This window comes from Gopherus flavomarginatus, chromosome 8 (assembly GCF_025201925.1).
Source record: "Gopherus flavomarginatus isolate rGopFla2 chromosome 8, rGopFla2.mat.asm, whole genome shotgun sequence".
Lineage (NCBI taxonomy): Eukaryota > Metazoa > Chordata > Testudines > Testudinidae > Gopherus > Gopherus flavomarginatus.
The window spans coordinates 77,997,673-78,017,160 of NC_066624.1; the positions used below are offsets into that span (position 1 = coordinate 77,997,673).

Genomic DNA, 19,488 nt, shown 5'->3' on the forward strand with positions numbered 1-19,488 from the left:
ACAAAAACAATGTGTATTAAATCATTACAGAGTGATTGATATCTCTGCAGGTGATTTAACTACATTGCCAAGTTCTTGATTAATCTAGCAACGTCTGGGTACAAATTTCCCAAAATTCAAGGAAGTGCTTTTGCCTTTTCCTTGTTCCTTAGGATGGTTCCCCTATCTTTCTACTTACAACATACAGTTCTATACTAAGCTCCTCATTTAGATTGTTACTTCAGATAAACTATTTACTTCTTAGGTGTTTGTTGGTCTGTAGCATTATTTGTGCTAACTTAAGGGGTACTCAATGGATATTGGAAACAAAAATATCATTTTGTAAAGACATTGGGGTTTTGACTTCTCAATGTCATCACAAGTTCACTGAGATCAAAATACTGGGCTAATGGCATAGACAGATGCCACCTTCCCCCAAATGAGAATTAGCTGGAAAAAACTGAGCAAGCAGTGCCCAGTTACAAAAATGTTCAAGGAACCACGCCAGAAAGTAAAATATTTCACATCCCAGAACCAGGTACAAATATACAGTTACTTGGAGGAACAAAAGATATCCTGAGAAAACAATAGAAGGCTAAGAATATATAACAGAAGAAACATACAGCAATCTGCAAGCACAAAGAAAAGGAACACCTCTTTAGTAAAAATTATCATTAAGCTTCACTTGTCCATTTGTAATTTGTTCAATGCTATTGGAGAAACACCTTGTATTCATACAGTACACATGGTAGATCAATATGAAGCAACAAAACCACTTAACGTGAATGCTGCAAAATACCTCCTTGAACTATACATAAATCTATCAAACTTACGTACTTATATAGCCCCCTACCATAGTATCTGAGCACCTCACAGTCTTTAGTGTATCCATCCACCAAATACCACTGTGAGGAAGGGCAGTGCTATTATCCCCATTTTTACAGATGGGGAAACTAAGGCTCAGAGAAGCTAAGTGAGTTGCCCAAGGTTAAATACGCAGTCTGTGGCAGAGCAGGGAATGAAATGTGGTTCTCCAAGGTCTAGGCTAGTGCCCTATCACTGCACCATCTAAAGGGTCAAAAGGCAACGAACCAAATGCTGGAAAAACTACAAGAAAATATCACAAAGAGAAAATGGAAATAATGTGCAACACACAGGAGATGGTCAAAGGTCAATTGGATATTTCATACCTTTACATAAGAACGGACACAGTATTCTAGTTGCTCTTCATGGCACTTGGCAACAATGTCAGTAAGAACCCTGGAAAAGAAAGATATTGAGCTATCTTGCAGCATAAGGCAGAAAAATATCTTATATGCTTTACCTTATATCACACTCATTATACATCAGATTCAAAATTACCCATTATGTATCTGATCCATGCAAAATACATGTGGAAAATCTTCAAGGGCACTACATGTGGGCACAGGAGTGGGTCACAATGGTGGATCAGAGCCTTACTCTAAAAAGTTACTGTTATTCTAACAAAACACACTCAGTTACAACAATTTTAATAGTTGTGCTGTTGATGTTATTACGTTATTGAGAGATGAAACTACATGTTACTGGAAAACATTTCAACATTTATATGGATCTGGGAATATTATGAAGAAGTTACAATGAAGACAATTAGAGAGCATGTTAATGAAGTTGAGAATCAAAGTCTATTTAAGGCTGTTGTGTCAGAATTTCTATTCTAACCTTTCAGGGATTAGAACTCCGGCAAAGGGACTATTAGAAAGGAAGGGTTCAGGGGTGGGTTGTACAAACCCCACACCAGGCAAGAAGGGGTTAAAGAGCAGCTTTGGTTCAGGCATCCCAGCCCCATGCCAAACTTGGAGGAGGAGCCTTAAAAATGGAGAGCTCAGTGCAGATGGGCCCAGCCTGGGGCGGTGGACAGACCTCACCCTCAGCTCCCAGAAAGGAGAAAGCAGAGAGCCAAGCTACCTTTAGTTGCTTGCAAGCACAGAGCCGTAGGATAGGTAGGACAGAGAAGATGCTACTGTTAAATTAGTTTCCTTTCCTTTGTTGCCTTGAGAACTAGGACTAGCTTCCTTGACCCTGGGAAAGAGGCCCCTCCCCACCCCTCCCAACAATATGAGCCTCCTGAAGAGAAGGGGGAATAATGTACAGAGTAGTCTCTGGAAGAAGCAAGAGGTCTGCCCAGACAGACCTTAATCACTTGCTAAAAGGGTCCCTGGGCCAGAACCCAGCATAGACGGAGGGACCAGATTCCTCTACAGTAGGGGTTCTCAAACTTCATTGGATCATGACCCCCATCTGATAAATTTACTACAAGTATCAGGGGGTAGCCGTGTTAGCCTGTATCCACAAAAACAACAAGGAGTCTGGTGGCACCTTATCATAGAATACCAGGGTTGGAAGGGACCTCAGGACGTCATCTAGTCCAACCCCCTGCTCAAAGCAGGACCAATCCCCAGACAGATTTTTGTCCCAGCTCCCTAAATGGCCTCCTCAAGGACTGAACTCACAACCCTGGGTTTGGGAGGCCAATACTCAAAACCACTGAGCTATCCCTTCCCCAACTGTTGCAGCTGAAGAAGTGAGGCCTTTTATCCACAAAAACTTATGTCCAAATAAATCTGCTAGTCTTTAAGGTGCCACCGAACTCTTTAAAAAAAAAAAAAAAAAAGTTACTGCATGATCCCATGGGGAGGACTGGAGCCTGAGCCCCGCTGACCTGGCTGTGGGGAGAGGAGGTGGGGTTGCCAACTGTTTAATCACACAAACCCAAATACTCTTGCCCCCAGCCCTGCCCCTTCCCTGAGGCCCCACCCCTGCCCCGCCTCTTCTCCAAGGCCTCACCCCACTCACTCCATTCTCCCTCCCTCCGTCGCTCACTCTTCCCCACCCTCACTCACTTTCACCAGGCTGGGGGGCTCTGGGCTGGGGGGTTCAGAGTGTGGGAAGGGGCTCCAGGATGAAGCTGGGGCAGGAGGTTGGGGGGCATGGAGGGGTGCACGGTGCAATGTCTTGGAGGGAGTATGGGTGCTGAAGGGGGCTCAGGGAGGACTTTGGGGTGCAGGAGCAGGTGTGGGCTCTGGGAGGGAATTGGGTGCAGGATGGGGCTCACAGCTGGGGCAGGAGGTTGGGGTGCAGGAGGGGATGAGAGATGCGGGCTCCAGCTGCATAGCACTTACTTGGGGTTGTCCCGGTCAATGGTGAGGCGGGGGTAAGGCAGGCTCCCTGTCTGCCCTGGCTCTATGCAGCTCCCAGAAGTGGTCGACATGTCCTTGCAGTGTGCAGAGAGAGGGATCTCTGCACACTGCCTGTGCCCTGAGCACTGACTCTGCGGCTCCTATTGGCTGGGAACTGTGGCCAATGGGAGCTGCAGTGACGGAGCCTGCCTCAGCCCCACTGTGCTGCCAACTGGGAGCCACCTGAGCTGAGCGGGGCCAAGGGGCTCCATGCACTTCTCCCTCCACGTGCCATTCCTGGAAGTGGCTGGCACATCTCTGCGGCCCCTGGGGGGCAGGGAAAGCAGGGGGCTCCACACGCAGCCCATGCCTGCAAGCAATGCCCCTCAGCCCCCATTAGCCGCAGTTTCCAGACAGTGGGAGCTGCGGAGTCAGCGGCGCAGGCAGCACATGGAAACCCCTGGCTCCACTCCAGAGGCTGCAGGGATGTGCTGGCCACTTCCGGGAACAGCATGGGGCCAGGGCAGGCAGGGAGCCTGTCTTAGCTCTGCTGTGCCGCTGGACTTTTAGCGGCCTAACATCTCCCGATTTGGCTTCAGCAGCCTCTGGGAGATAGAGCCCAATTCCGGGAGACTCCCAGCAAAACCGGGAGGCTTGGCAACCCTAAGAGGCGGTCAAAACACGAGCCCTGCCACCCGGGTTGTGGGAAAGGAGGCCGCAGCCCAAGCCCTGCTGTCCTGGGTGGGGGTGGAGCTCAGGCTTCAGCTTCAGCCCTGAGTTCCAGCAAGTCCAATGCTGGCTCTGGCGACCCCATTTTTGCGATCCACTTTGAGGTCCCGACCCACAGTTTCAGAACTGCTGCTCTACAGCCTCACTGAAGATTAGCCGGAAGGCCCCAAACACAAGAGGCCAGAAGGACTACGGGGCCTGGACCAGGCCCAGTGTGAGGCCCTGGGACTAATGGGTGAAAATCCTGTTTTATTGCAAAAAGAGTCAGACCGAAGGTGAGCAGGCTGGAGGGCCGGGTCACAATGCAAAAGGAATCACTGGTGGGCCTGGCTGGCAGGACTACAGTGCAAAAACCCTGCAAAGGCAGGTGAGTCATTTTGCCAGAGGTTCCAACGAGGTACCTTCTCTGTACGCAATTAAACTTGCACCAGAAACCATATTTTTTGAGAGTTCCCTGTTTTTAAGACATCACCCCACAGAATTCACAAAGGTACTGAACATAATTCTGCTCCATCTTTATTAGAAGACAATCCCTGTTAGCTACCCTGTTTCTTTGAGTTAGCAGTTAAGGCAGGATTCGCTTTATTTATTCAGTAAAATGTAAAAATAAATGGCTCGTTTTCATGTGGCAAGAATGAAAAAAAAAATCCGTTAGTGCAGCAGTTCTCGAACGTGAAGATCTAGTGGACCATACTCCAAACTCAAAAGTACTTGGTATATATGTTAATCAGTATCACGATAATGGATTCTTATTCTGATAAACCAACCCATGTATCAGTATAATAATTGCTGAGTTTGTTTTTTTAGATGCTTTCTGTGCTCTCCTGCTATATAAGCCACAAAAGCTTCTATTTTATTAAATTTTGTTTTGCAAACTATTTCTCATTTCTTATTATTGTGATTAGGGCCTTTTGAAAAATAAATAAATGACCACATAATTCACCAAGGTTCCAGTCATTCAGTCCTTACTCCTCTACTATTCAGATATCAATGGAAATTTTGGCAGAGTAAAGACGGAGTAATGACTGCATGACTGGGGACCAAGGCAAGTCAGTAACCAAGACAAAATATAAAGAAAGTGTTTTTTCACAATCATGAACAATTTTGACTTCTTGTTCTGCTTTTCAAGCTTTTAATTTGTTCAATGCAAGCTACTTCAAGCTATTCAAAACAAAATACAATGTGCACACATGTACAGTGGCAAAACAATGAAAAAGCAGCAAAGAATCCTGTGGCACCTTATAGACTAAGGGACGTTTTGGAGCATGAGCTTTCGTGGGTGAATACCCACTTCGTCAGATGCATGTAGTGGAAATTTCCAGGGGCACGTATATATATGCAGGCAAGCTAGAGATAATGAGGTAGTTCAATCAGGGAGGATGAGGCCTTGTTCTAGCAGTTGAGGTGTGAAAACCAAGGAAGGAGAAACTGGTTTTGTAATCCAGTCACAAGCCATTCACAGTCTTTGTTTAATCCTGAGCTGATGGTGTCAAATTTGCAGATGAACTGAAGCTCAGCAGTTTCTCTTTGAAGTCTGGTCCTGAAGGTTTTTTGCTGCAGGATGGCCACCTTAAGATCTGCTATAGTGTGGCCAGGGAGGTTGAAGTGTTCTCCTACAGGTTTTTGTATATTGCCATTCCTAATATCTGATTTGTGTCCATTTATCCTTAATTTGCTGCTTTTACAGATCCAGACTAACACGGCTTCCCCTCTGATACTTGACACCATGCAAAACAATGAAAGGCACGCCCAGCGTTTTGGCAGTGCACAGCTGTGCACGTTGCTGTTGACATCAGCAATGTTGTTACAAAGTCTGTACACAGACAAGGAGGTAAACACTGAGAAGCCATATTCTACCAGGTGGGTGGATAGCCAAGTATTGGAGCATAAAAAAAGGCTGCCCATCCAGTTTCTAACCCCACTGTTTCACTATTGTGTTTTCCAGCCACCCCAACTAACACTAACTCTGGCTTGGGACAAAGCCAATTGGCATTAGTGTTAATTAATTGGGCAGCTAGGGGTCATAGGAAAAGGTTTGACATCCTTCTCTTGGAGACTGAGTACATCACCACTAGGATGAGCTCAGTCTCTGCCAGCCAGGGGAATGACACTGCTAAACTCATTCCAGACATACTTTTCTATTCATGGAAGTACTCAGCCTGAAAACCAAGCATTTTCCATCTGATGGATCACTGGGCCGAGGTGAGTTACTGGAGACTGGTGAGGTGGAAGAATAGGGCGTCTGTGGCTTTACTTGGGTTGTATGTGGGGTCTTTGGCTGTCCTCGGTTGTAGGGTTTATGGTCGGTGTGCCCCCTGGGGTATTCGTTCCCCTTGACAGTAGCTTTCTTTCTTTCTGCCACTTCCATCCATCTGGCTCCAATCTCCCCCGCCTCAGCGAGATTTTTGGGTTTTCCATCTTGTATGTACCGTGTTATGTCCTCAGGAACACCATCCAAGAACTGCTCCATTTGTATGAGGAGGTGCAGTTCTTCCAAGGTTTTAACATTGTGTCCTGATATCCAGGCCTCATAATTTTTCCCAACGTAGTAGGCGTGTTTGGGAAATGACACATCTGGTTTCCACTTTTGGGTTCTGAAACGCCGACGGGCATGATCCGGGGTTATCCTCATTCTGTATCTGGCCTTGGTTTGAAAAAGTTTATAGTCGTTCATTTGCTGCTTAGGCATTTCAGCTGCCACCTCTGCTAAAGGTCCACTGAGCTGTGGCCTCAATTCTACCATGTACTGGTCTTCAGGGATGTGGTACCCAAGACAGGCTCTTTCAAAATTTTCTAAGAAGGCCTCGGTGTCATCACCTGCCTTGTAGGTGGGAAATTTCCTGTGCTGTGGAACAATTATTGGCGCAGGGTTGTTAGGGTTGGCTGTGTTTTGCTTAGCCTTTTCTAATTCCATGGCCTGTCGGTGGGCTTCCCTCTGGAGTTCCAGCTGTTTTTGGTGGTCTGCATCTTTGGCTGCTTGCTCTCTTTTGTAGGCTGCCTCTCTTTCTCTTTCTCTCAGCTCCATCTCTTGTAGTCTTTTTTCCAGTTCTCGCCTGTGTTCAGCTTCTTTGATTTGTTCTTCGGCCTCCATTTTTGTTTTGGTAGGCAAGGTTCCTGTTTTCTTGTGTTGGGGTGCCCTCCGGTGTTTATCTTCTGAACTGCAGGCTCTGTTGCCTCCTGGGGTCTGCCTAGCAACAGTGCCTTTTTCCCTTTCTTCCTAGCTAATTTTTTCAAATGTAAAGTAAACCAGAAAAACCACTTTATTTGCATGTATATAGTGCTCGTATTTGCCTCCTAATGGGAGTGCTATTGTGTGACAAAAGACCCTTAACAGTCTCTTAATGGTTGCTTGCTTAATATGCAAGCCACAGCTGCCAGAGAGAGCAGAGAAAAAAATATTCTCTCTGGTTCCCTTTTAAAACCAAACTGTTTCTCTCTGCTAAAAAGCCCCTAGCAGAGAAAAGAAAAATATAATATTCCTACTGGCTTCTGGATTCTATCTTTCCCAACGCTGCCGCTCATGTCAAAACCTAGTCCCAGATTTGGACCTTAGCGTCCAAAATATGGGGGTTAGCATGAAAACCTCCAAGCTTAGTTACCAGCTTGGACCTGGTACTGCTGCCACCACCCAAAAAATTAGAGTGTTTTGGGGCACTCTGGTCCCCCCAAATACCTTCCTTGGGGACCCCAAGACCCAAATCCCTTGAGTCTCACAACAAAGGGAAATAAATATTTTCCCTTCCCCCCTCCAGGTGCTCCTGGAGAGATACACAGAAGCAACCTCCGTGAATCTAAGCAGAGGGAGTCCACCCTCTCTAATTCCAGTCCTGGAAACAAAAGCACTTCCCTCTTCACCCAGAGGGAATGCAAAGTCAGGCTAGTACATCTAACACACACAGGTCTCCCCTGACTTCTTCCTCCCACCAATTCCCTGGTGAGCTGCAGACTCAATTCCCTGGAGTTCCTCACTAAAGAAAAAACTCCAACAGGTCTTAAAAGAAAGCTTTATATAAAAAAGAAAGAAAAATACATACAAATGGTCTCTCTGTATTAAGGTGACAAATACAGGGTCAATTGCTTAAAAGAAATATGAATAAACAGCCTTATTCAAAAAGAATACAATTTAAAGCACTCCAGCAACTATAGACATGTAAATACAAAACAACAAACCATTTTTGTACTCACAACTTGGAAACAGAAGATTAGAAAGCAGGAAATAGAAAAATCCTTCTCTAGCTGAGAGAGATTCAAGCAGAAGACAAAGAACTCAGACACAAACTTCCCTCCACCCAGAGCTGAAAAAAGTCTGGTTTCCTGATTGGTCCTCTGGTCAGGTGTTTCAGGATACTTTTTTTTCAGGTGAAAGAGACATTAACCCTTAGCTATCCGTTTATAACATCCCCTAAGTTGCCATTAAAGTCAACTTGAGGAATCACGCATCAGGAGTCTGAAGTCTTACAATGAATCACCCTTCAACAGTTAAACACAGCAAACCAGCTTCAGTGAACACACAAAATACATTAACAACACTAATAAACCCAATGGGACTGTTGAGGATTGAGCTGTGTTTGTCTTCTGGTTACTACTCAGGCCTTTAATGGCTGGGGAAAAGCCAACAAAGAGAACTCTATGCAGTACAACTTTTCTTTTTCAGCCCATCCATTGGAAATTATTCTTTCCCACCCCCCATCAATTTCATGGTAAATAATAGAAATAAATATTTTATTTTAAACGAATATTTTAGTAGGACATTCCTGGAGGTCACAGACCCTTGGTAAGTCTCTCCAGCTGACTGTTAATTACTTGGATAATGCCTTCCCTGTTGTTCATTGTTACAGCATAAATGTTTTCACTGCAAACTGTCCAAAACGGAGTGACCTGACCAAAGGCAAATTTACAGTAAAACACAGGGCAGTTTGGTCCTGCCGGCTCCTGGGGCTCCTGCTGCAGTCTCCAACCCCACCAGCAGCCAAGCTCCCCCTCCCCATCTCCTCCCCCGAGTGTGTTGCTTTCCCGTCCCTCCCCCTCCCTCCCAGCACTTCCCCTGCCACCAAACAGCTATTTGCCAGCGCTTAGGTGGCTCCAGGAGGGAGGGAGAGGAGCACGGCTGCAGCTTGCTCAGGGGAGGAGGTGGGGAAGAGGCGAGGTGGGACCTTGGGGAAGGGAGTGGAATCGGAGCAGGGCAGAGCAAAGGTGGGGCCCTCACACTCCCCCTACACATACCGCCCTCCCGCCCCTGCCGTGAGCCACTGAGGGCAGGGGGTTGGGAACACCCCCATGACCCCGGCCCACACCCCTAGCCCCCTGCCCTGACTTCTGCACCACCCTCACATATCCCCAGCCCCCTGTCCTCCCTGACTCCTGCACCAACACCTACCCAGCCCCCTACACCCCATGCCCTGACTCCTGCACTCCCTACATCTCCACCCCCACCTCTCGCACAAAATGGGAGCTCCTGCACCCTCCTCCCATTCCTACCTGCATTCTTTGCACCAAATGGGAGCTGCCCCAGGTAAGTGCTCCACACCCCAACCTCCTGCCCCAACCCTGAACCCCCTCCTGCATCCGAACTCCTGGCCAGACCCTGTACCTGAATCCCCAGCCTACTCCTGCACCATAACTCCCTCCCAGACCCTCCACCCCCAGCCCTGATTCCTGCACCCACCTCACAACCCCACAGCCCCCTGCCCTCCCTGACTCCTGCAACCTCCCCACACCCTCTCCCCCTCCACACCCCGAACCCCCTGTCCTCTGCACTCAGCACATCCCCATCTCCCTGTCCACCCTGACTCCTGCACCCCCCCCCCACACACACATCAAAAGCGCTTTACAATAGTTATCTAATGGTACAAACATTTTGAAGTGGTCTGTGAAAAAATAAGTTAGTCTACAAAAACAATCAAGGTACCGCACTTTATTTTCATTTACTTCCTATTACCTATAGGAGGAGGATGAAGAAAAAAAGAATGAAAAATGGGGGCTGGGGGAGAGATAATAATGTTCTTTTTCTTGGCTGGGTCCCAAGGAGGGCCCCCCCAAATGAAGCTGAGCACAGGGCCTCACTAACTCTAACTCTGCCACTGGACCGGACTCATCTATTTATAAACTTAATCCTACAAGGTAGTGACCTCTTTCTTTGAGATGCTCAGCAGCCTCAACCCACAAGGAAGTCAGAGGGAATTGAGGACACTAAGCACCATTCCAGAAGGGCTCAGCACCTCAGAGAATTATACATTTTATAGCAAACCCCCTCTTTACCTGTTGGCTGCCAACTGATTTGAAACAGTAGTGAAAGCAATGTCTGCATAGGAACATTAAATTATGTGGGTGATGTCAATTATGTGATGTCACATCCTACACTAAGTTGCTTGACTTACTTGCAAAGCTCTATGTTAGATCTAGGAGTCAGACATTTTAGAATAATGAGCTCATCTTCTATTAAAATCTAAACACCAAGTTCAGCCCTGGTTCACAACTAGACTCATGTCAACAGTCACACTCTGGATTGAATTTGGCCCTAATTCTAATATATAAAACCATTTTTTGGATACCTCGTCACAGCAGTGGTAACCTCATCCACGTCGTTTTGTACCAGAATCCAAAAGAGTTGATTCAGGATCACAGGAAGAAAATTCATAATTACATGGATCTTCTCAATTTTCAGTAAATTCTGTATCAGACACAAGGCAGAATAATGATAGATTACGGACATAAACCACAATCCACCAGGGTCTGAATTTCCATTCCATTATACTGGTTTCACCATCTGGTAATTGCAGAGAAGTAAGTGGAATTAAATCAGGGTAAAACAGTGGAGAATCATGCTCCATGTCAAGATATTTTTTGAAGTATGAATTTGTTCCCTGAATTTTTATTCTTGGGATTTTATATCTTCTGATTATTCTGTGATTATAAAGTAGAAACTACTGTCTGCCTTTTTTTTTTTTTTCAATGAAAAAGTAGAAAATAGCTACCAATTGTGAAGGACTGAAGTTCTTACTTTTAAAGATTTTTTCCCCTAAATTTTTGAGAAAAAATTATACTGGGTTGAGACCTCATATGCTGTGTTTCATTTTGGATAAAATATTTGTGACCAAGTCAAAAATCACACTTATTAAAAACAGTGTTACACTCTAGACTGACTCGATAATGGCACTCCATTATCTTAACTGATAGAGCTAATTGAGTTATTCATTAAAAATAATATTGTTATGGATTTAGCTCTCTGATGTTCTGCAAATGCATTTGTGATTCGTAAATAAAAGCTGAAAGTTTGTCAAATTTTTTCTGCTTATTGTTTGTTCATGAATTGTTCACTCTGAATATTTGTTATCTATTTATGTTGTGCGATTGGTCACTTAGCTCTCGTGATTTTATTTCTGTTTCCTGATTGGATGATTAAAATATATTAAAGAGGCAGACAAAAAGCAGCAAATAATGAACAGTTCACTTCTAACATACTTTTCTGGCTGTGTAATCACGCATGCTAAAATTTGTGCACCTTTTGGGTATTCACAAACATTTCCCCCAATACCTAGTAGCTATCTGAATATACACAATTGATATAACAGAGAAAACTGAACCTAATGCTTTTATTCATGAAAATAGTCACAATTTTTAAATTCAATCAGGACCAATGGTTACTACATATAAAAAACAACAACAAAAACAAATCTCACTTTCAGAAACATCCATACACATTAAAAAAAAAAAAAAGAACATCTTTAAATAGTTGTCCAGAGAAATGTCACAACTATTGGAAAGTTACAGAAAAATTATCTTTTACTAAGCAGCTTAATAAAATCAGCTTAATTGTGAAAATAGAGCAATGGGGGAAAAATACTCTTCACTTTAATCTCTAAAAGTAGAAACTGCTATTAGATTTAGACGATCACCAAGGAAGTTAATATCTTCCGTAACTTGCCCTTCAGTATTCTAGCTCCTTCCTGCTCCACTCCAAATGACATATTTTAGGGTGGGCCCATGTGATTTGCCCACTGCCAAATGGATTAAGAATTCGTTGTAGGAGTGAGCATTCATACAAGAATGCAAACAGGAGTAAGATCCCCCGTATGAGGGCTACTTGTATCTTTGGTCCAGGCATGCAGGGGTACGTGGCACTGCATGCCTATTTCTTACCCCCAGCTCTCATGCAGGAAGGGGAGGGGAAGAAGTGGGCATGGAAAAAAACAATTACTCTCTGGAGCAAGAGGGGAGCAGCAAGATAACTACGGCTCTCCAAGCCCCAATTCCTTCTCTGCATTGATCCTGGAGCAGCACAGCAACATGCCCTCCTTTATGGTGATCTGTGTCTTGGGACACAATCCAACCTATGGCAATTTAGAAACATAAGCAGGCCATGGGCTCACTTGGGAGGCAAATTCAAAGAGAACTAGAATTTGGCCCTTAAAATTTATTTACCTACATCAGCTTGTAACACTTTTAAATTATTTTACCTTACAGGACATGACAAAGCTTGAGGTAAGAGGCTGGGAGAGATCCATTTCTCTTTTTTGGCACTGCTGGAAAAAGGTATTCAGATATGGATCCTAAAATGGTAAACATATGCTAAAGTTAGTATCTATTTTAGCATGGACTGCAATTCAAATATTTGCTAACCATCTCAATGAATTGGTTATGGTGGTAAGAATCCAGGAACTTCACACTATACAGCACAAAGCATCACAGAATAAAAGGAATCAGATATGGAAAAGCCCAACAAGGATTAGACCACATAGTCCATTCATTTACCAGCAGAGAGTGTATTTCCTAGTGCTTTGTCCAGTCTTGTTTTAAATGTCCTGAACAATGGGTTTTTCCCCTAATCTACCAGATCTCAACATCAGGATGTTTTTAAATTTCTAGTTACATCCTCCTGTATCATCCAAAATAATGCCTCTTATTTCCTTAAAAGGGGTAATTATCACTCCTCTCTCCTTAGCCGTCCTACGTTCAGATTATCTTTAATGTTAGATGAACAGATTCATACAAGATTTAAGATACATTAAGATCATTTGTCAGGTTTTTTCTAGCACACACTTCTGATTAGGAGGTAAAGATATCTGAGAGAAAATGCAAACTTACCTGAGTATTTACAGTCGATACAACAAATGAAGACACTTTGAAAAGCAGCTTCCCACTGTCTACCCACTTAATGTCACTTCCACTCTGCAGTAAAAAATATTTTCTTCTTATTTCCACACTTGCAAACACCATAAGAGTACAAACATGTCAACACTGTTCAGTTCTGCATCACTTTTTGCTGCAGAGGATACTGTACTATTTTAAATATTCAAGTCTCAGTCACAATGGGAGTTCCCCCACTATCCTGTCAATGCCACAAAGCAACAGACTAGATCCAGAGGCCTACTCAACTCTCTCTGCATTGCTCAGTTAGTACAAAGGGAGAGGAAACTGCCCTTAACTCTCCTGTTGAGGATTCTTAACTGGGCACAGCTCAAGGGTCGGTGGGGAATTCTGGGCACTATGCCAAGGATCATGGGACTTGTGCTAGTCAGACTTTATAGGGACCCCAGCTAAAACTGTATAAAAAAAAATCACTTTTCACCATTCTCCCTTGAGCAGCTGGGAAGATAGCTCAGGGGTTTGAGCATTGGCCTACTAAACCCAGGGTTGTGAGTTCAATCCCTGAGGGGGCCATTAAGGGAACTGGGGTAAAAATCTGGGGATTGGTCCTGCTTGGAGCAGGGGGTTGGACTAGATGACCTCCTGAGGTCCCTTCCAACCCTAATAGTCTATGATTCTATGATTTATACATGCATTTCCAGTCAGGTGGGATACCTCCTTTTCCCACACCACTGGAAGAGGCATAATTTGCCCCCGATCTGTTGGTACACATATTAACTTAAAAATTGAATGCTATATATATGAACACACTAAGCAGTATGGTCCAGTTTATCGTTTACACAATGGCTCCTTTACATTGCCAGCAAGGCATAAATGATAAGCTGGCCCTATCATTTTAATCACGCATACTTCAATCTCTCTATTCCTTTTGAATAATATATAAATATTACTTAATACCTTTCCACTTGCAGGATCTTGAAGGCTTAAGTAACTGGGAGGCAAACTGGTTGTCACTGGAATGTTATGTTCTTGAGAAGCTAACTGGGCATCTTTCAGTAAAGGAAGCCAAGCATATCCAACTGTACACAAGAGCAAATCAATATGACATTTATGAGTATAAGATCTTTGGTTCACAGGATAACAGTAAATAATAGCCATAAACAGAAATTCTGAAATCCTGAGATGAACATATATCACTATAAATATAATGCAGACAAGCATTAGCAAGGAATTATTTGAAAGTAATTCTACTGCAGGTACCTGGTGTTTCCAGAGCCTCTTTCTTTTTGGCATTAGCTTTTGCATTTATGTCACAGGTGACATGATAAAATGAAAACAGAATGTGGTGTTTCTTATGGAGTTGAGTGGGAAGCTCAATTTTCACCTGAAATGTAAAAGGTTACACCTCTCTTTAGTTTAAAGGGAATCAACCAGGAGTAACAGATGGGCTCTAAAGGATAAATCTCTCTTTCTATATATCTCTAATTAAAGCTGGCCTTTTGACTGGCAATTGATTCTTTGTGTGTTGCTCTTTTTAGTGGTGTAACAGCTGTTCTTTTAAAGAAATCATTGAGAGGCACCATTTATTACTCCCACTTAAACTGGTTTTTCTTCTCTTTCCTTTGAGTGAATAGTTGTGTTTCTAATGAAATGGCACAGAATTGAAAACTGAAGAACCCTGTTCAAACAGGCGGCTTAGAACCAATCATCCCTACAACATCAGACTCAACACTGACCCTACCTAGGAGTCACCATTCTTTCTTTCTCTATCACTCCTCCTTTAGCAGGAGAGTGAGTCAGCCTGAATATCCTTTAAGTTAAAAATACTAATGATATGTCATCATAACTCATTTTATAATAAAGACTGAAGGTGAACAAGGGTTGATGTGAAAATAAAAACTTTTATTTATGATCTCAGATGAGTCATACATCCCATAAGCCACAATAAGAAAAACTAATCCATTATTCTCTAATCTGTACAAAGTCAAGGTGGGCTGTTATTTATCTATTGAAAGACATGGGAAAAATACACTGAAAAGTGTTATGGTGCTGACTAATGGACAAGAGCCCTTATGCACAGTAGTTATGAAGTAATGCTGTACCTAAACTAATCCTGCAGTTAAGGTAAAAGTTAGGAATTGGGTCGGGACGTATTTCTGATGTTATATCAGGTTAAGGGGGGAAAGAGCATATATTATAAACATAGCAGTGAAATGAGCATTTAAACATGCAGCTTAAAACAATTTCTTCAGATGCTGCACTAGAGTCTTTTAGATACTGTACTAAATGTGTTATTGTCAGGGTCAATACTGTGCAGTTGGCCTACCCAAATCAATTTCTGTTAGATGGTGAAGTCTGAACTCAATACTTCATTCATGTTGGAAAAAAACTCACTGTAATATGGAGGGCTTGCATAAGGCCCTCTGAACCAATTGGGACCAGATTTTCAGAAGTGCTGAGCACCCTCAACTCCAGTTGAAGTCAGTAGGTGCTCAGAATCTCTGAAAATCAGGCCCCCTTAAGCTCTTAACGTGGAACTTCAGTGGATACTCTGTATTTGGAGGAATTCTATCCATTGGGCCTGACCTGTGCTCTTTACTCAGGCTAAATTTCACTGAAATTAATGGAAACTTTTGCCAATTAAGAGCACAGGACTAAGCCAATTGTTTGGAAAATGCTGTATGATTACTGACCCTGCTGTCTGCAGTATTACCAGTATTAGTATACATTGAAACCATAAGTGCAAAGTCTAGAAGAGCAACAATCCTTAGTGTTTTTGACAGCACACTAACAACCAACTCAAGGCTATGGAGCACTCTGGATTGGTTAGGGTGAAATTCAATTCACCTGCATAAAGCCTGAGGAATCAGGCTTTACGTTGGTGAAGTGTCCATTTGCAGGCAAAGGAGTTGAGGCAGCTACTACTATCCCCCACCAATTGAGGGTGTGGACTGCATTACATCCTGCAAAACTGTTGCTGTGCTTGTGGGGAGCCACAGCCACTTCATGTGTGATGAAGCCATGTGGTGTGTTCAGGCCACTGGATCCACAAAAATACTCCAATGCATTGTTTAAATGGTATGAATGGCCTTGAGCTGGGTCTGGACATCATGTATGAATTTCACCTCTAAAAAATATTGTAATGAAAACGTTAAACAGAGCTAAAGTTAGATCATGGCCTTTGATACAGGCAAACACATTAGAGAGCAAGACTGATCATTACTAAGTCTGCACACAAAAGACTTTACAGAAAGACTGATCATTATGATGTGTTCTGAGAAATGGTGAGATTTTATTTCATGCTGTGCACTTATTTCAGTGAGTAAAAATCTTTCTATCTAATGAAATGCACACTCACCTGGATATATGACATTTATAGCAGGTAGGTGACTTTTTTTTTTCATTTCTATGCCTTTAATTAAATGCATATTATCTAGTCAGTGAAGAATGGACTGACCTCATCGTAGAAATCAGGATTCTGTGAATGATGTAGCACTGCTGTGTAGGCTGCTGTGGTAAATAATGGTCCGCCAGGCTTCCCATAAATACACTGTTAAAATATAATACTTCAGTTCAGTTGTCAAGAAATGCTGATAATACTAATATAGCCATAGCTCAAAAGGGGTTTACAAAAATGTCTTTCCTTTATATGCACTCATCCAACACAATTCAACTCCAAAGCTCTAGGGGTCTTGGGGTCTCTAGGCACAACAATAACTCCCTGCATTGGCAGGACCAGGGTATTTAATAGGTCCTTTCTAATTCTAGCCTCTATGATTCTTATTTTATGTATGGGAAAACTGAGATGCAGGTTCTCCCGCTTTTGCACCGTATTCATTGAACAACTCTGTATACCACAAAATTAGTTTGGAAATCTAACATAGATAATCTTAGTTTTTTAATGCCATTTTAATGCATCATACCTCAACATGCACAATCTACGTGTTGCTGTTCATTAAGTGAGCCATGCAGATGTGACGACCACCAGCTTGGCTGATATGCTGAAGGCTGAACAGGGGACCTCCAGAGTGAAAAGTCAGAGTTGCTACAGCTCTGTAGCTGGGGGCTGAACCAACTCATTTCCATCACAGATGGGGACTTGTAACACACACCTACCAGTGGGTTACACACAAACATAAGGATAGTAGAACTAGCCCTGCAGCCTTTGCAGAGGCAAAACCACCAAATCAATCAGAAGTTCTGCTTGCATCAGGACTGCAGGTTCAGGCTCAACAGACCATATCTACCAGTACTTTGCTTAAAATGAAAGGAAGAGCATGTGACAAATATGTAAAACAACAAATTGGGCTGTTCTATTTAGGGTGACCAGATGTCCCCATTTTATAGGGACAGTCCCGATATTTGAGGCTTCGTCTTATATAGGCTCCTATTACCCCCCACCCCTGTCCCGATTTTTCACACTTGCTGTCTGGTCACCCTAGTTCTATTGTATCTAATCTATTATGTCTAGGGGAGGATTTTCAGTGGCAGTTATGCTCCTTTGTCACTTAGGCGCTTTTGAAAATCCCACCCTTTAATTTTAAGTAGCTCATCATGATGATAAATAAGGCCTGGATTTTCAGATTTAGACCTAGGCACTTGAATCCACAATTAGATATCTACACCCTAATTTTCATGACTGGTGCTCCCAAGTGCTAAGACGATACATACATACATACATACATACATACAAAATCTGTGTCCTATGCCGCCTATATTGAAAACACTGTATTGTTTTCCTAAGACTGTTTCCAGGTATAGTATAGGCACAGTGTGACATTTTAATTCAAAACATACTGTATATGATGGCAGTGCCCTTTTCTTGAAAGTAGCCATCTTTTGCAAGTTTTTTTTTGCCTAATCATTGAATTAGCAAGGTTGACACTTCCAGCTGATAGAGTTAATAATTGGTATTAAAAAGGATTGTTATGGAAACTTAAAAGAATATATTACAATAGTCACACTTTAAATGGTCCTGATTAGAATACTTTCAATTGCTGGGTTTCATATGAAACCTCTTTTGACACATTATACTTTGTCTTTGCTCACCTTCATTGGTTTGGCTCCTTCTTCATCTGAACTTTTAACTTCAATACACACTGTTATGTTCCGTGCCTGCAACAGTGATGCATTAAAAGTGTAAATAGAAATTGTTAGCACATCAAAATACATACAAACTAAGATGTGTGAAATATAACAGGTTCTACTTAAAATCTGGAGAACACTATGGATGATAAGTCATATCTTAAATACTTGCAGCTCCCCCCAAAACTTACTGGAAATAAATGTGTAAAAAGGAGAACTTGCAGGCACCAAACTAGGCTGCAAATGCATTGTGCAAAGGTAGAGCATAAAGGGATCAGTGTTTAGCCCTGTCTTGAGTTTAATTCATATTCAATCAGTATGAATATGCATATAGCTCTCAAGGTTCATTTAAGAGAGGATCATCTGTATACATATTTATATTAAAATATAACATTTCCCTAGAATAATGCCCCAAAAGCAAATACTGTTGTACATCCTCTTTGAAATGTCTTCACAGCATGAAAAGTTCCTTTAATCTGTAAAATCACTTCCAGGAAATTCTTACTGTGCTTAAAGGCTCCATAAAGAATTAAGTTAGTTCAGTAATTTAGGATCCTATTTTGCCTCCCTTTAGCTATGACAAGTAGTTCTACTGATTTAAGTGAGACCACTCATGGATTAAGGGACAACTCAATCTGATTTAAGGGTGGTGAAATCAGACCCCTAAATTGTTGCTTACAGTACCTTGCTGAAGCATTTTTGGCTATCGTACTTGAGATGTTTTGGATAGATGTATATTTGGTTCTTATACACTCTATAAGGTCGGGAATATTTTGTTGATTCTTGTATAAATTCCTCCACTTCCACCGTAGGTTGATGCTCCTCTGTATTATAAAATGGCTTGATCGGTATAAAAGATGATGTCACACAATCTTCAAAAAAATAAAATAAAAAACAATCAGAAAATGAAATTGTCATTTTATAAATACACTAATAATAAGTATGTAGCATGTAATATCCAATATTGACACACAAAGGGCCAAAGTCTATCCCCTTTTACACCAGTGTAAATCAATAGTAATTGCACTGATTTACATTTAAGTTAAATACAGCACTGAATAACCTTTGAATATACAGTATCCAAGACAAAGCATAGTACTGTCATTCCAACTCATAATTTCAGCAAAGTTATAGCTCTAAATGCAATGGAAGTGTCATTAAAATAGATTGTTTCTAATGGAATTAACATCTCTATTTAGCCCATTTTTTCATTTACTTTTTAAAGTTCATCTGCTATCTAAAGGGCAGCCAATGAAATCAAGAGATACATTACTTAGAACTAGATTTAATACATCAGAGAATCAGAGTATCTGAATTCAGTTCAAGAGACAGATGATGAACGTAAGTCTGCTGTCACTGAGATGTCAGAAAAGCACACATTGGTATTCCAATGTATGCTACTAAATCAGCAACAAGCTCCATCTCAGTAGGGAAATATTCATGGCTGTCT

General features: G+C 42.4%; 1 protein-coding gene across 9 annotated transcripts in view; it reads right to left on the reverse strand.

The window, feature by feature from the left end:
* Positions 1-19,488, reverse strand: part of DOCK10 (dedicator of cytokinesis 10) — a 240,443-nt gene that overhangs the window by 63,166 nt on the left and 157,789 nt on the right. For all 9 annotated transcript variants that reach the window (XM_050963968.1, XM_050963963.1, XM_050963971.1 and 6 more), the window contains 9 exons: positions 18,723-18,910; positions 18,003-18,068; positions 16,411-16,503; positions 14,214-14,337; positions 13,911-14,032; positions 12,951-13,034; positions 12,323-12,415; positions 10,418-10,536; positions 1,170-1,239 (listed from right to left, as the gene is read on the reverse strand). In XM_050963968.1, the coding sequence (XP_050819925.1) occupies positions 1,170-1,239; positions 10,418-10,536; positions 12,323-12,415; positions 12,951-13,034; positions 13,911-14,032; positions 14,214-14,337; positions 16,411-16,503; positions 18,003-18,068; positions 18,723-18,910 (959 nt within the window). The remainder of the gene's footprint in view (positions 1-1,169; positions 1,240-10,417; positions 10,537-12,322; positions 12,416-12,950; positions 13,035-13,910; positions 14,033-14,213; positions 14,338-16,410; positions 16,504-18,002; positions 18,069-18,722; positions 18,911-19,488) is intronic.